The sequence below is a fragment of the Centruroides sculpturatus genome, unplaced genomic scaffold, assembly GCF_000671375.1.
Source record: "Centruroides sculpturatus isolate CEXI.00-Female unplaced genomic scaffold, Cexi_2.0 scaffold504, whole genome shotgun sequence".
Classification (NCBI taxonomy): Eukaryota; Metazoa; Arthropoda; class Arachnida; order Scorpiones; family Buthidae; genus Centruroides; species Centruroides sculpturatus.
In genome coordinates this window covers 345946-364140 of record NW_019384908.1, presented here as the reverse complement: position 1 = coordinate 364140, position 18195 = coordinate 345946, and the positions used below count along the sequence as shown (strand labels likewise).

The 18195-nt window shown below is 30.9% G+C and overlaps 1 protein-coding gene across 1 annotated transcript in view; it reads left to right on the top strand.

Moving 5' to 3' along the window:
- Positions 1–499: 499 nt before the first annotated feature.
- Positions 500–18195, top strand: part of LOC111631597 (lanC-like protein 1) — a 32611-nt gene continuing 14915 nt past the window's right edge. Inside the window, exons 1-9 of the mRNA XM_023375887.1 lie at positions 500–694; positions 1678–1766; positions 10390–10510; positions 10585–10801; positions 10870–11017; positions 12996–13136; positions 14024–14206; positions 14278–14454; positions 14531–14603. Of these exons, the coding sequence (XP_023231655.1) occupies positions 1683–1766; positions 10390–10510; positions 10585–10801; positions 10870–11017; positions 12996–13136; positions 14024–14206; positions 14278–14454; positions 14531–14603 (1144 nt within the window). The 5' untranslated portion in view covers positions 500–694; positions 1678–1682. The remainder of the gene's footprint in view (positions 695–1677; positions 1767–10389; positions 10511–10584; positions 10802–10869; positions 11018–12995; positions 13137–14023; positions 14207–14277; positions 14455–14530; positions 14604–18195) is intronic.

Below are 18195 nucleotides of genomic sequence, written 5' to 3'. Positions count from 1 at the left end.
AGTGAGTTATAACATCATAATTCGTAGTAAGTTGTTTTAATTTGCTAAATTATAATATAAATTCTATTTATTTAATTTACTTTCCTTCGATTAATAAGATTGTTGGCAAAGTTGAATAATTCAAAGTTATTATTATTATTATTATTATTATTTTGCTCTTTTTGCAAGTGGGCACTAAAAGACCTCTTGGTCCACAATGGGACGGGCGGGTGGTGAGGGATAGCCGAAATATCCGGTCGGATCACCGTTTCGGGGACCCGGAATCGAAAAATTCCTGAGGATTTTTCGATTCCGGGTCTTCAAAGCGACAGGCTGCCACTTCAACAGTTCGGCCATCCGGCCGAAATTATTCGAAGTAACAGGCAACATATTAAGTAGCTATTTTGGGATTAATGCAAATATTAATGTTTTTTTATTCAGTTAATAATTATTACACAGCATGATTCAATCTTAATATTTTTTTATTTGTTGTTTTTAATAGATTTATGTTAAAAAAAAGAATAGGGTTGGCAACGTAACCAAAACAACAGCAGCGTCAAATATGACAGAACAAACGTAAAATTTCAAAATTGTTATTCTTCTATCTGACAGTATGACAAGAAGCAATCTGTGTTTATTTGTGTAATCAAATTAAGAGAAATCGACTATTTAATGAACAAACAGTTTAATACTGACGAAATTTTTGAATAATTTGGTAAATGTTCTAAAAATGAAAATTAAATTTAAATGTTAAAGATTCGATTTTCTTTATTTTGTGTACTTATAATAAGCTTGTTTATTTTGGCATTATCTAATATAAGCCTGTAGAAATGAACCTTTTGGTAGCTCATTTATAAATCAGCTGTTAAAAAGCATACCTATGTAAATATCATCATCATACTTGTATTTACTAACAGAATGAGAAGTCTAAAGCATGAATGAAAATCAATGCGTTCATAATCTGCAGACTTGTACAGTACAGTGCTTCTTGAATTTATGAAGCTATCAAGTTTAACATTTTATACATACATTAAATGCTTGTTTACATCTTTATCATCAAAAATAATTATAGATGATTACACAGTTTCTATGCATGCTAATTACTGTAGAAGCTATCTGTGTGCTCTTAACATTCTCTGCACACATTTCAATTTATTCCATGTTCTGAACATCTTTCATGTTGGCATTTGAAAATTATTAAATCATCTGTCTTAGCTATTTTTAGGCTTCAACTGTTGTAAAATGGAGTTAAGAAACTTTGTTTTTTAATGCTCCAAAACAAATTATTCCATGTTGTTAAATCAGGAACTGAAATATAAATGATGTATGTTGTATTGAAACACTCTCAGAAAAACAAAGCAATTATTATAAGATAGAATCTTGTGCATTAGAGACTGAGCATTCTATACAATTTGAACAAAATATTTTATATATAACAAAAGTAATATGCAAATTAAATTGATTTGGTTAAGATTTATATTATTTTTAAAGTTCGAGAATTGTGTTCTCAAATACAAGGATTTATATTTTCAAAAGAATTACTGTATATTCATTCTCCAGACTAAATTCATTGATTCAAATCTCTGTTAGTAAACTTCAACAAAGATAAAGTAGATTGAGAGGCTTAATTAAATTTTGAATTTTGTAAAAGAAATCTTGATAATTTATTAATATATTATGTAAACTTTACTGTTTTAGAGAAAATGACTGAAGTACGAGAATTTAATAATCCGTATCCCGAATATGATAGCAGTAAACATCTGTTAAATGTAAATGATCCTTTGAAGGTGAGTAAAAATATGAATATATGTAATATAAAATGTTTTCTATGTAAAATATAAATTCAAAACTATGTATTTAAGAACAGTGTTATTGCATACATGTGTATATATGAATACACATATATGCAATAACACTCAATAAATTCATATTGCATACATGCATATATGAATATATGTAATATAAAATGTTTTCTATGTAAAATATAAATTCAAAACTATGTATTTAAGAACAGTGTTATTGCATACCACAAATTTATAATATCCAAATATATAAAAGCATGTTTGTATAATCTTAAATGCCAAACACAACTGAAATAGGAATGATTCAGATGCAGGTAATGAGTAGCTGGTCAAGATGTTAGAAAACTTTCTCAAAATTTTTAGATCTTTCTGAAGACTTTCATAAAAAATGTGAACAAAAGTTCTAACATAAGTAGGAAAGTGACCTTGTAGAGGTACAGTACATTATCAAATACTGTATGATATGTTATATTTGTGGAAATAGTGTGGTCTTAGGATGGCAATACTGCTAGATAATAACTTTCACCTGAAGTGAAATTACTTGCTGCTTGTTTCTAGAATGGTTGCCAATAGAGAGCATTTCTAGCATTAGTACTCTTGTATGAACTATATAAACTTTATAAACAACTTTAAAAAAGTTTCAAAAAATGATAACAATGTTTACAACGATGAAAACATTCTATAGATAAAGTACCCCCTCAAAACAACATTTTTCTTGTAGGCTGGAGTTAAAGTTTTTACTTTTGTGATCAAAATGTATCGGAAATGGTTCAATAAAATGCAAGATTTGAATTTATTCATCAGTATTTCCAACATTTTTATAGCAATAATTCTATTGAAAAAACAAAAATTAATGCACATTCTTTGCTCAATTACATTGAACATTTTGAAAAATTGCTGGCACAAAAATTCTTTACATACAAAACAAACATTTATTTGCAAATGAAAACAGATGATGACATATGGATTGCTTCTAGATGTCAATGAAAGTCATACCAAATGATGAAAAAATGATAATAGTGCCTCTTGCAAGATGCATTTTAAATGAACCATTCCCAATATTTTTTTGATCACAATAGTATCTTACCTGTAGTCAACTTTTGTTGAAACTGTCCACATTTACTTTTCATAATAAAAATTACAAACATTTAAAAATGCTTTGTCATGATTTAATTTTTTAAAAATTTCAATGAACAATAAAAAGTATTCACAATGACAAAAAAGTTCCATGGGCAAATACACAGCTTTTTTATTGTTCTTTAAAACTTTTTTAAAATTAAAATGTGACAAAGCCGTTTTACAATTTTTATAACTTTAAAATATATTTACAGAACTTTACTGCATTCAGTTTTTATTTATTTTTTCTCCTTTTGAACATTTTGCTGTTTGAGGCAATTTGCTTGCTTCATTGTCTCATCCATTGAGCTAGTATTTTTCAGACAACTTTTGTTCATGTGCTTAGATATGTAAAGTACTATATTATTTTTCTAACGATTATCGATACGACTGTGCGCCGGAAATAGTCGTTACCTAACGGGTACTTTATGTGGATTTGCGTTAATGTACCAGGCCTGGACTTTAAGTGTGCACCAAAAGAAATAATGACAAAGTTAATCAAAAAACAATCCAATATTTAATAATAATTCTAGTAATAACTATGTACAAAATTTAGTAACAAATCAAACAACAATTTATTCAATGAAAATCAGTAAGAATTAACCTGACAAAACTCAAATCAATCTTTTTACTAACTTAAATCTATTCCCCTTTGGAACTCGACAAAAATTCAAAGACTTAACTTATGTACAACAATTCTTATGAATTAAAGGTCCTAATCATCACCTCAATATACTAGGAACCTTTTTCCTCAACTCTAAAGACTCTCTAATCTTCGATCCACAAATCGAATAACTTCAAAATCATCTTGGAACTACTTTATCCTATCGTCCTCCTCTCTCTCGTTTGCTGACACGAAGCTCACCACGCTCGTTGCTAACATAAGCTCACCTCGGTCATCTTTATTTGAGGTTCGGTCTTTACACTGTGAGGTGACATCACAATTCTGAGTGAGATCACTCCTCATTTACATACTTATTTGCTAACAATAAAAACTTTGTCTGGCAGCCTATTTTCCAACAATACTCGCTAACCTTTTACGTTATTCTTTTTGACAATTTTCGGGATGTTTTATTCTTAAGGTTTAGCAAGTTCCTAAGTTGTGCTTGTGGGGTCTCCCCCCTTTTCTCGGTGCGGACTTACTTTTTTCCGCTCGGGAGCACAAGTATATGTTAGTTTTAGCTATGGCGCTTTTCTCTTGTCAATGAGTTGGTTTCTCTTCTATTTTTAAGTTTCTAAGGTGAGTGGTGAGGAAACCTTCATCCTAACAAAACATAAGCCCCAAACAAAATAGAATAAAAGCAAAAATAAAAATAACAAAAAAACACTCGGACTTGGTTCCTTACAGATATAACTGCACTGTACACCACTATCAATGTGTGAAGCATTAGCAGCTTCAAAGGAGCCACTTCAATGAGAAATCGCAAAGTTATGGTTGTCAATCAGAAAGTATCAATATAACAGCAGTAATTATATGTAGGACTTTTAGCACATCTTTCTCCCATGGATTAAGTACTAGTATGGCCACAGAAAATGGATATGGCAGAAGGATAATGTGTTATATCATAAAGCCAGCCAAGTCATCTGGTATTTTCAGGCCAACAATGTGACTGTTCTGTAGTGACTTGTGAGAAGGCCAGATCTAAGTATCAAGAAATACCTTGCATGTTTTAGAAGTGCAAATACATCAAGACCAATAGTACAACAACAAAGAAGAACTCATTGATGCCATTAATTGGGCTGTTACCAATTTCAATAAAACTGATCAAGGGCCTGCATAAATATATATCAAAATGACTTGAGATGGTAGAGAAGCAAGGAAGGTCAGATACAGTGAAAAACCAGATCCATATTTCTTTCTTAGGTATGATGTGTGCTTGATTCTTTGGTGGTGATAAACATTATGTTGATGTAAAATCCAAGTTTAATAAAACTGTACTCACACCTGCACTGTCTTTGTCATTTTAAACCATACAGCCTGAAACTGCTACAATATGAGTATAGCACATTATGTCAGATCCAGACTTCCAAATAGTAGAAAATATTTTGTTTTGGTCAGGAGTGTTAACAGGAGTACTACTATTCATTTGTATATACCTGCCTAGAAGTATTTTCACACAGGTTCTTAATTGGATTCATCAGGGCTAGAGATGTCTCAATACTGCTGATACCAATGTCATATTGATACTTTTTTTGATAGCAAGTTTTCTTTTTTATACTCGTTATGCTTGGTCTATTGCAGACTGGTATTGATACTTTTCCTTTGGTATTAGATCTGCTATTGTTACATTTTTCACAGACAGATAAGATTCAACGAAAATTGGATTTTGCAGCTGAATTCAAAACTGAAACTGAATTTGGGTTTTAAAGCAACCAACCAAAACCAAATTTTACACTATTTTTGGTTAAGTTAAACTTACATAGTAAATATAATGACTGAAAATCAATAAATTTATTACATCAATTTTCATTTCCATAATCTATGTACAGTACAATACACTTAGAATTTAGATAACTATTTATAAATAATTTGCCAATTATTTGAAAAACTTGAAGATTTATTATACTAGCAGATAAGCCCTGCATTGCTCGGGCAAAAAGTAACGATAGCTAAGATTAAGATAATTAAATTATAGCCAATCTTACCCGTTTTCACAGAATGCAAGAATTAGGTCCCCTGTTTCCAGACTAATTAGAGAATTTTTACATGGGTCTAAAAATATATTCAATTTCCTGCAAAAATGCAAAAAACTGTATCTGCGACTGTAAATCTTGCATACTGCCTTCTCTTAATACTTTCATTGTTACTCAACACTTCCATTTTTAACACTACCATTCTTAACACTTTCATTGCTAAGGAATACACTTCTTTCATCCCCTGTGGTACCCTACTAAATGTGGTAGCCTACTAAAACACAGTCAAAAATGCAAAAAATTGCATCTAAAAATAGTATAATAGAAACCGAGTTCTTCAGCGTAAGCCTTAACTTCCAGCCCTTATATCTTCAACAGCACGCCTTTCAGGTAAAAACAGGAACCTTCTTCATGGATGGGGGATAGAGGGCTACCACACCATTGTGAGAATACGGACGCTAGTTTTTATTTTCACACTAACTGCGTAATTAGCGAGGGTGACTTTCGTCATCCGAAGGTCATCGACAAGGGACCACGATATCACGTGACCCCCATACGTCCAAGCGACCAGATGATAAATGACCAAATAAGGAGATAAGTTTTTCTACAGCACGGGAGACGGTAATAAATCAGGGAGAGATGTCAAAAGACATCAACAAATTCCCAGATTTTTCCTATGCAGATCGGGTATATAAAGGGGTCGGATTTTCTACTTGGCGTGCTTGGCTGAGGAGCTAACGCCGAAGAAACCCCTCTGGACAGCTAAGGAAAAACGGACAGCGATCATCGGGGGAAGAGAACGCAGTGGACTACTCTTCCAGCACCCTCAGAATCTACAAAACTCATAATTGCCGCTCCATAAAAAGGTAAAGACTTGAATATTTTCTATTCTCTCCATATACGACGGAATTACTCCTCGAAGAGGTTAACAGAAGAAACCTCCAAGCGAACTTCACCAAGAAGAACTCTCTACAGATTTAGGAGCGATGGAGCATACATCGCATCGGGACATAGCCGCACGGTCTGGGAAGGACATCCTTCCACATAGCCTTCAAAGGACACCTCGGATTAGAAGACGACGATCACAGAGTGTTCTATCAACGCCCTATAATAGGAGAACGTTACCTACGAGGTAAACCCTTGCCATAATTAATTATCTCTCTCCAACGTAAGGTCCCTCTCAAACTTTAGCATTAGGTTAGGTTAGGTTAGATTTTAGAATACATATTTATATCCCGATACATGTATGTTTGTATTTATTATCTCTATGTATAATTATTTAATGTTTTAGTAAATGTGTTATTTATTTAAACCTGTGTAGTCTTTTGGACACCTGATCACTTCCGACTCCTCCCCACTCATGTCTTTAGCCCTCCTATAGCCATTCTCTGACAGCCAAGCCGGTAAGTGGGGAGAAGCTCTCGCTCTACCCCCTCGGTTTGCACACCATATAACTCCCTTGATCGTACCGGGACTCGTTTTTGAGTTTTAGCAGCATGCACATTGTACACTTATCTTTATAATATATTGATTTAATGATATTGATGATTAGAAATCAGGTTTAATAATTTGTTAATAATAACTAACTAGAATAAAGCATGTTATTTATGCTAAAATTAAAAGTTTCAATTACACAAAATGTTTCAAAATCAAGCCATGGATTGAATAGCAACACAACAAGATTTCTAGTTTCAATACCTGATGTCAATACCTGTATCAATACTTTTGTGGTATCAGGAATCCCTAATCAGAGCTTCTTGTGGGGTACGTTATAAGTTCAACATATGTTTCTTTAAACCATGTTTAAGTTGAATAGGAGTTATGGATGCTTTATCTTTCTGAAAAAACCATCTTCTTCTCAAAGTTGTTTTTCAGCAGGAAAAAGAAACTCTTCTAATATCTTCTGGTGTTCTGATTTCTATCTGCTATTGATGAAGACCATTAGAAAGTTAGACCTTAACTGTGATATTTAAGAGCTGCCCAAACTGAATTTTTCCTTTTCTGTTGTGTGCTATAAAAAGTCTTAGGTTCCTCAAATCATGACAACAACAAACTCAACCATCAGACCCATCTAAATTCCATTTTGTTTCATTGCTGAAGAGGATTATCTTCCATTCTTCCTTTCATGACCTATATTCTCTTGTCCAATTCATTCTTGAACTAATGTGTGCTGATTCAGAGATGGTTGTTTAGCCATTTTAGTGTAAACTAGATGTGCAGTTGTTTCAACCGTAGTGCTTTTAGACACCTTGCATTCAAAAACATTAGCTTCTAGTTTTTATAAAGCAGCAATTATTGGTCACCAGTTGCAAAATTTGTTGATCATCTCTAGATGTTGTCATTATTGCCATCTACACCTCAGTTCTCACTTTTCTGAAGTATCTGATATATTTCTGAAGTTGAACTTTCCAATACTTCAGTAATATCACACAACTATTTCCCAAACTTTTATAATCTCTTCCTCAGTGAGTTGTGTTTTAGCTTGGGCATATTTGTAATTAAGAAAACTTAACTACCCTTAGATAGACTAAAAGTTATATCAGAAGTTTATAGAATGATTTCAAACTCAAAATAGTTTCATATTTAATTTATTTTTTTTAAGTTTTTCTGATTTTGCAGCAGATAGTTATCTTTTGGTAAGTAATTTATATATTTATATCAACTTATAACTTCTGTGAGGGTTGCCAGGTGAAGTCCAGGCACCACTGTGAGGGTTCTATTTATGTGTGTTATTCTGACACCAATGTAACATTTCCATTTGTGTTTTTCTCTGAAACCAGTGTGAGGTCCAGGCTATCCCAAGGAAGTTTTATATAGCTTTTTAGCCTTCCTATTGACGAATGTAAGTGATTACATTTGGAAATTTATGAAATCAAGAAGGTTACGCATACTACACGAGTTTTGAGTGTTTTTCCGGGTGGTAATAGCAGTCTTTATGTCTTGAGACTAGGGGTAAGAGGATGGAGTAGGAAATGACAAGATTCAGTTGGAAAGGAGTCATTTGACACAATTAACTACGCTTAAACATTTATTAGATGGCATGAAAAGTTGTACAATACATTACACAGATAAAGAAGACACAGTGTTTGCATTTATGCAGATTATCATTGTGGAGAGAGAAAGTTCACAAATTTTGATACCTTACAAGTCTGAACTAGAAATCCCACATTGAAGAGACAGGAAATAAGTTCTTGATGTCAATTAACAGTTCTGAAGAATAGCAGCTCACAAACAGAAGGATGACAAGAAATCTGAAGGAGGCACACAAATAAAACTGAAGAAGGTAATAGTACACAGACACAGACCTTAAAGGAATGAAGAACAGGCAACGACTGATTAAAATTGGCTGTTCTTTGTAATATTCAAAGTTGCAAACTCCTTAGAGTTGACAAAGTTGAGGGAAAGGTTTCATAAAGTGTCACTATCAACTCTGAGAAAACATAAGTTGACACACTTTCAAGTCAGAAAGTTGACTTATTCTAGTTTTTGATGACGTCATCCTTGAGTTGTTTTCCTTTTTCTTGTTTGATTTTCACACTTCTATAAAATGGTGTTAGCAACAAAAACACTGTGGATATTCGATTTTTTAAAATGTTTTTGGAGTAATTTTCATTCCATAAACTTTCAGGAAACATATTTTGCTTTCTAATGATTAATTGAATGTAAAATTGAAGATAAAAATGTATTTGTAAGTGAAATCATAAAGTTGATTTAAAATTATTATAAGATAATAGGAAAAATACTTCTATAGTTTTATTAATGATGATTTAATGATAAAATTTATCATTCAAATCATGTGCTGTAAATATGTAATTAAATGTTAAATTTTATAGAAAAAAGTCCACTTATTATTGCATTTAGAATTTAATATAAGATCAACTTTCATCCAAAAATTGCCCGTAGCCTAATAAATCACAAATGGCTTTTGAAAGACTACAGCTAACTTCTATCTAGCCCAACTCTTGAAGAAAAATGCTATTGTTTAATTAAACACATTATTATTTTTATTATTAGTTTTTGTTTTAGCTAAGCAGCTGTTGTATATATATGTTGAATATTTTAATGGTGAATTTTAATTGTAATGACTTCTTTTAAACTCCTCTTTTTCCCTAGTAAATAAAAATATGCATTGTATTTTTACTTTTTTAACCAGAATACAGTAAAAAATTTGGGACTGACAGTCAAAGACACAGTATTGCTTAAATACACTAAATACAGTAGAATTTCTGTTAACTAGAACTCAAGTAACCAGCAAAAAATTCTAAGAAATAAGACTAACTAAGTAAAAATTAAAATAAAATCAATTTCTAGCAGAAATGTAAGTTTAAACTTGGCATGTGCTGTGAGTAAACCAATGCTTTGTGCACTACATGTTAGTCTCACACTCCAGTCATTTAACTAAAATTGCATACTGTATTTACAGGTTGGTTTTATAATGAAACTGTGTTACATTAAGTTTGTTTTTATTTGTCTTAATTTATCTTTAATTACTGTATTTCAATATTAATATCAAGTTAAACAGAGTTTATGGTATGATATAGTATGGGGTATAACATAGTGTTAGTTAGACCTACTTTTAATAATAACTCTCAAGCCACCAGAAACTATATTTATCTGGAATCTTCCACTCTCCATGGGTGCCAGTTAACTGAGAGTCTACTGTACTTTTTCCTAAATATTGTTCTGAAATGTGGGTGCATGTTATATGGCATAAAATATGGTAATACTGTATGTAATTCTGTAAATAATAATAATAACATTGAGAAATGATCATTGTTAATTCATTTAAATGTTTTTAATTGGAAATTAATATGTGAAGAGAATAAATTTTGGAAATATTGCTGTCTTTTTATTACAGTTATCTAAGAATGAAAGGGAAACTTTGTATGATAATTTAATAAAATTGCTACAAAAACTTGAGTCAGAATTAAAAAAAGGAGTGGACTGGTTTGACTATTCTGTCTACACTGGAACATCAGGTAATATCTGAATTAAATTTTAAGATTTTTTAAATATTTTGTTAAATATAATTAATTTTCTTAAAAATTTAAAGGTATTTCTTTAATGTATTATCACTTGTCAAATGTATTGGATAATGGGAAGAAGGACCACTATTTTACTAAGGCTTTATATTATTCTGAAAAACCTTTATCGGCATTGAAACACAAGCGATTTTCTTTCTTATGTGGTGATGCTGGACCTTTAGCAGTAGCTGCAGTGCTTTATAAGAAGACAGGAAAATTTCAACAAAGTCAAGATTTATTACAAAGGTATGTAACAGATTAAAAATAAGATTTTCTCAATCTTTTAAAAGTAACATTAAGCTTTAATTTCATAGTCTTGAGAAGATAAGTAGAGATGTGATCTCTCTTCAGAGTGGATTACCAGATGAAATGTTATTTGGACGTGCTGGATATTTATTTGCATTACTGTTTGTCATGAAGCATATCAGTGGAGATTGTATTAATCATACTTTAGTTCAACAGGTTAAAAAGTTTGATTTCCTCTAAAAAATACATTAAATATTTACTTAAAGGTGTGAGAAATCAAAATATTGATTAGTATTTTAAAGACAGTTTATTGTCTCTTCAGATATAGTTTAAAAACAAATTTTAGCATGTGTAGACTTTTTTAATCCGTTCTGCCCTATGGGCACTAACAAGGGGACATTACGGTCTCGGAAATTCAGTTCGGGATGAGACTTCGCAGGTTAGTAGTATACCTCAAGGGTGTCCATCCGGAAGAATTGTAAAGCGCACTAGCCAGAAGATTCCGACAAAAAGGGCTCTAAAGTTTTAGGTGGTTCAGCTCATATATTGGTCGATTTTACACTATGGCAGCACAGCAAAATGGTTGATTCTGTAGCGAACTTGCTTGCCACGTGGACGATCTAAATTTGGTCCTACCTTTAGCTAACTTTTTTTAAATTTTTTTTTTAATTGTTTTAAAAATTATAACAACTTTTAAATGAAGTTAATGACCTAAAAGTATTATCAATTAAATCATAAATAATTTTATTTTATTTATGAAATGACTGTTACAGCTAATTAAAATGTGAATTAAAGATAATATTTTATTTTTAAAAAGTTGAATAATTTCAAATGCATTTTTAATGGAGGTAAATTAAAACTTTAATTACCACTATAACAATTTTTGGGTAATGTTTTATTTATATAAAAGTTTTTACAATATTGTCTTTATTTGTCAATTTTTTATTTTACATACAAGCACCAGAATGATAATTATCATAAAAACATTGTAAACAAAACTATTTTGACATCTTGCACAATTTTTAAAGGACGTTTATTTACACGATCAACCTTTTTTTTTAAAAGATCTATTGGAAAACATACTTCGTTTACATTCATGAAAATTTCTCTTTCATCAGATAGCTTGGAAGCATACCAGGCATACCAGATCATTTCATTAAAAATTGGCAATGACAGTTGATGATGCACTATTGATTGTATTTTTATATAGTCTTCACAGGATTTTATTTCTCTATTATTTTCAATCAGATAAGCACAATTTTGTTTTTACAAGTTTTGTTATTAGATTTTTTACCTGTCTATAAAAATAGACGTCACTAGGTTGAACAAAAATAAAAATAAAATAAAAATTTTTCAAAATAAAATATTATCTTTAATTCACATTTTAATTAGCTGTAACAGTCATTTCATAAGTAAAATAAAATTATTTATGATTTAATTGATAATATTTTTAGATCATTAACTTTATTTAAAAGTTGTTATAAGTTTTAAAGCAATTAAAAATAAAAATAAAAAAAAGTTAGCCGAAGGTAGAACCAAATCTAGATCGCCCACGTGGCAAGCGAGTTCGCTACAGAATCAGCCATTTCGCTGTGCTGCCATAGTGTAAAATCGACCAATATATAAGCTGTGCTTAAAACTTTAGAGCCCTTTTTGTTGGAATCTTCTGGCTAGTGCGCTTTACAATTCTTCTGAGTGGACCCTTGAGGTATACTACTAACCTGCGAAGTCTCATCCCGAACTGAATTTCTGAGACCATAAGGTCCCCTTGTAAGAGGGCATTTTTAGTAAGCCCATTATGAGTTCATCCAGGTTCATAATAGAGTGGCTGGGTAGTGAGGGATGGACCCCAACATATCTGAATGACTCACCTGCCAAAAAGTTCTTGGAGTTTTTTACCCATCCAGATTCAGTTCTGGGTCGCCAGAGTGATGGTGCATACAGGCTAAAAATAGGTCAGGTAGTCAAGGAGATTTGTTTTTTTTTATCTGTAGGGGTCATTAACATTAGAAATTATAGTTCAAAAATACTTCTTTTCAGTTTGTGTTCTAATTTAAACAGAAAAGAATTGTATTTTTAACTGAAGAGAAAGTAAAGTGATTTGAAAACTTTAATCAATATTTAATTACCAATTACTTTAAGTAATTTCCTTCCTTTGTAAATTCTTTTGATATTTTGAAATTTCTTAAAATAGGTAATATCATCTATACTTCAATCGGGTCAACAAATGTCGAAATCTGGTGACTACAAATCCCCTCTTATGTATAGTTGGCATGATAAATGTTACATAGGAGCTGCTCATGGTCTGATAGGAATTTTGTATATGCTTTTGCAGGTAATTATATATATACTGAATCAAATAAATAATTTACTGTACAGAATGACTCAAAATTCTTCATACATTGGATTAGCCGTGGCCTCTTATGTCTCCAGTTTTCATTTTTTGATTTTTATTTGTCAGATATTTGAAGATCACATTGTATCAGGTGAAGTTACAAAACATAGAACAGTTGAATGAATATATATATTACACCAATTACATTAACACATGCTCACTACAAATGAGAGGAATACATATGTGCATTTGGTTAGAAAATACACATGTAGAATTATTTTGTGATTCATATAAAGGGCTGACCTTATTATGCAGTCACTATGTGGGTTGATTTTTGATTCACTCTGTAGTTGTATATTATCTTATAAATTAATATTAATGCAAAATATGAGAATTATTTTAAGTCTTGTCAATGTGAATATAATATTATATTAGGTATAGAATGTTCAGAAAATGTATTTAAAGACTTGAAAGTTTCGAACAGTTTATAAGAAAATGTTTTAGTTACATCATTCATTTTTGAGCAAAATTTACCATGTATCTTATACCATATATCTTAAAGGCTCACCCTCCACCATTATCAACAATTGTCAGTTACTAATAAATCTCTCTCCCCTGAACCAATGATGAGAATACTTCAATGGTATTAGATTATTATGATTTTAAAAAATTGCTAAGTTTAATAATCACTAATAATAATTTTATTTTTTAATGATGAATATAGCTTTGGTTTCTATCTCTAAGCTCTGATTTACCTGACTGAATCCATGAGTAAAAGGGCTTTTAATGCCTGTAAGAGAGAAAATCAGTTATTTGGTTTATAAATTTTTTCAGTTGAAATTAAATGTTTTGAAATGCAAAATTAATTATTATTCTTATACTATTAGGCTCATGAATACATACCTTTAGAGGAACTTAATACTTTGGTAAAACCGAGTATAGATTTCTTATTGGAAATAAGATTTCCCTCTGGAAATATGCCATCTTCATTAGGAAATAAAAGTGATCGACTTGTTCACTGGTGTCACGGAGCCCCAGGTGCCATTCATTTATTTGGTCTTGCATATAAGGTGACTATATTAAGAACATTATTGCAAATTGTAAAATTATGAAATGTTCTAAGTAATTTTCATTTAATTAGGTGTTTGGAGAACAGAAATATTTAGATGCTGCAAAACAATGTGGAGATTTAATTTGGAGACGAGGAATATTGAAGAAAGGTTATGGTATTTGCCATGGTGTTTCAGGCAATGCATATGCTTTTTTAGTTCTTTACCAGTTGACAGACGAAAAACGTCATCTGTGGAGAGCATTGAAGGTATTACTTATTTTATAAATACTGTGAAATTTGAAAAATTAAAAAAAAAAAAGAAATGCAATAGTATACTTTATAGTTTGCTGAATGGTGTTTTGATTATGGAAAACATGATTGTCGTACGCCAGATCGTCCACTGTCTCTGTTTGAAGGTAAGCAAAGAACAATGTTTATTCTAAAGTAAATTTAAATTCACAGATAATTCATTAGTTTATGATTTTTGTTGTTTGTCTTACTCACATATACCTATACTATACTATACTGATCAGCTTTATGCAACTATATATATGATCACTGATCACATACACAGTTGTGTAAGGAATCACATTATGAGAATTTTTAAAATTACATAAACCAATATTTTCTTATGAAGGAATAATAGTACATGAGCATAAAGCAGTATTCATGTGAGAGTCCAATATATTTTTTCAGATTTTAGTTTAATGTAGTATACATGTATACATGGAATTCATTTAAAGTAAATTGGAATTTTAATTTCTGCATGGTTTGCATTACTATAATTATTATAATCCTTTGAGGTATCCTTTAGAAAGGAATGGAATAGATGGAGATTATGATCCAAGGATTATTTGTTCCATGACTCCTGATCATGTTTAATCAAATAATCCCTTCCGTGACTCCCTGCCAAGTAAAAAATTCACTGACTAACATATATATATATATATATACCAATTCAAACACAAATTATTTATCGTATTCATACAGACACTTGGCAAGTCACAGAATTAAATTTTATTCAGTTGATACATGTTTTTTTCTTACACGTTTCGGGCATTTCTTGCCCCTCTTCAGTCAATTAAAATAAAAGTTCACAAGTTACAACAGTATAAACAAATGAACATAAAAGGTTATGTTATTTTAAAAACAAACCTTTTTTGATGAGTTTAAACAATTTTAAAATCTCTACCATACTCTTAAAATCACGTTTAAATTGATTTAACAATTAAAATTTACATACTACTCTTACGAACAAACATATTTTGCTGACCTTTCCTCCCCCCTTTTTTCCCTCCCCAGTTAAGCTTGCCCACTGTCTACTATACAGTCACATGACGAGTAGGCCACCTTGTGGCAACATTTAAAAAAAATTTTTTTTTTAATTTCTTTTCCACATAAAAATTTTTTGCATAAAAGATCTTCAAAAATATTCCTAATATTATAAGATATTGAGCCAGTTTTCGTTTATTTTAATACTTAGGTTTTTATTTATACATTTATTACTTTTGATAATTTCTACGCTTTCTTTGAACTTTCTATTATATGTTTCTTTTTCTTTGTGGAGTATTTCTACTTTATCTTTATCTATTTTACAATCGTTCAGGGTGCAATGATCATAAAAAGCAGAATTTAATCTATTGTATTTTAGATCTGCTATATGTTCTTTTAATGTGGTTTTTAACTTTCTTTTAGTTTCTCCTATATAATAATTATTTCTACAAGTACAATGAATCTTATATACTACATTCTTAGTTTCAGCTGGTAGTAGTAGTTTTTTCTCAGTGTTGAGCTGTTTAAGCCTTGTATACATTTTTTGGTATGACGGTGCTATCTTGAAGTTTATATTACTTATTACATTGTCAATTTGTTCGTGTAGTCCTTTGATATATGGAAACCCGATATACTTTATATCGTTTGTTTATTTATTGTCTTATGGCTTTTTAAGATTATTTATTTTAAGTTCCCATTTTTTTAACAGTCTTTGCGGGTAACCTGCCAGGAGAAATTTCTTTTTTAATTCACCTAAATCTTCATATATGTGTATTTCTTGATTTGTTCTCTTTTTTATTTTAGAATATTCCATTTTAAATACATTATATTTGACATGAAGTGGTACATTTGACTGATATCTTATTGTTATCTGACTCGGAACCTGGCTTCTAAATGTTCTAAATTCTAAGCTCTGTTTTAATCTTCTTATCATAATGTCCAAATAGTTAATTTCTTTTCTGGTTGCATCTTCTGTTTCTGTTTTGAATTTTATCACTTCTTGTATATTATTAACTTGTTTGTTGATTTCTTCTATCTTTATTTCACTTTCATTGTATATAATTAAAATATCATCCATATATCTTTTATAAAATTTTATGCCTGTTATATTGCTAATTTTGTTATCTATATCTATCATTATTAATTCTGCTAATTTTGGTCCTATTACTGATCCCATGCTTATTCCACTTGTCTGTGTATAAAAATCATCATCAGCTTCAAAATAATTACTTCTGTATGCAAATTCTATTAAACTTATTATTTCATTTTTAACTTTAAGATTTTTTAATTTATCTTCTATTAAATCCCACGTTATTGACGGATACATATCTATAATGTCAAGACTTTCTATCTTAAAGTTTTCTTCCATACTGATTTGATTTAGTTCGTCTAGAAGTTCATCTGTGTTTCTAATTGCAAATTTGGGGTTTTGGTATTGCTTAAGTTCTTGCTTTAGAAATTTTTTCAAGTTATATAGTGTTGAGTACTTAAAGTCTATTATTGGCCGAACTTTCTCTCCTATCTTATGAGTTTTTAGTTGTACAGTGGAACCCCGGTTAACGAACTTAATCTGTTCCGTGACTCTGTTCGTTAACTGAATTGTTCGTTAACCGAAGCAATTTTTCCCATAGAAATTAATGCAAATGCAATTAATCCATTCTAGTCTCCGAAATTTTTGTCATTTTATTTGTAATATACAGTAATTTTCTTTGATGAAAATGTAGGAAAACGTAGTATCTATCATTACAGCAACATTTAAACTTTGTTTAATAAAATAGCACTGTACATAACTTTGTTTGTTGTAGTTGGTGGCAGAAAAGTGGAGATATACAAACCTTAATGCTTAGAAGGGGGAATCCCCTCCAAAAAATAACGGGTAGCACTTCATCGGAAGATTCTTTGAGTCAAAGTCTTTTTCGGTAAAAAAACCCACCAGTGGCTAAGTGGTCTTCATACCTTGAACATGGGGAGTTCGTTTGTGGGTTCGCACCTCACTCAGACGGGCTGGCCATGTTGAGTTTTCCGGGTTTTCTCCACATCTGTAACGCCTAAATAGGGGCCAGTTTCCCTTAAAAACACCTTCCAGAAGGCATTCCCCCTAGGCAGATCACCCAAGTGTTGCGTTGCCATAACTTAACAAACAAACAAACTCTTTACGTAAGGATAGATAGATATTTTATTGTAACTTACTGGAGTACAGTAAATACTGGATGCCACAAATGTATAACCCAGTTAGACATGGTACTAGATACATAGAAGTACATGGATACATAATATGAGTGAGATGATATAAAGTAAAAAAAATAATAAGAAGAAGAATAATAACAATAAAGAGAAAATTATTTACAAATATATACAATGTAATGTAAGCAATAGTAGATAGATAGATATTTCTTTCCGTAAGGAACAAGAAATTGACCTAAAGTTGATTGTCTTACTCTTTTAATCAAAATTTTTTTCAAATGTGATAGCGCGTTGTCATTTTCTATTGCCACTATGACTTTTTTCTTTCTTTGATGCCATATTGATTAAATATATAAATCACAAAACTGAAAAAAGAAGTATAGCACAAACACTCGGAAAAGCAATGCTTAACTCGCGCATGCCTAACACCAACTAAAATTTGACACAAAATACCGTTACGTTCGTTATCCGAGACAAAATTTTTGCAAAATAAAAGTTCGTTAACCGATTTGGTCGTTAACCAGGACGTTCGTTAACCGGGGTTCCACTGTA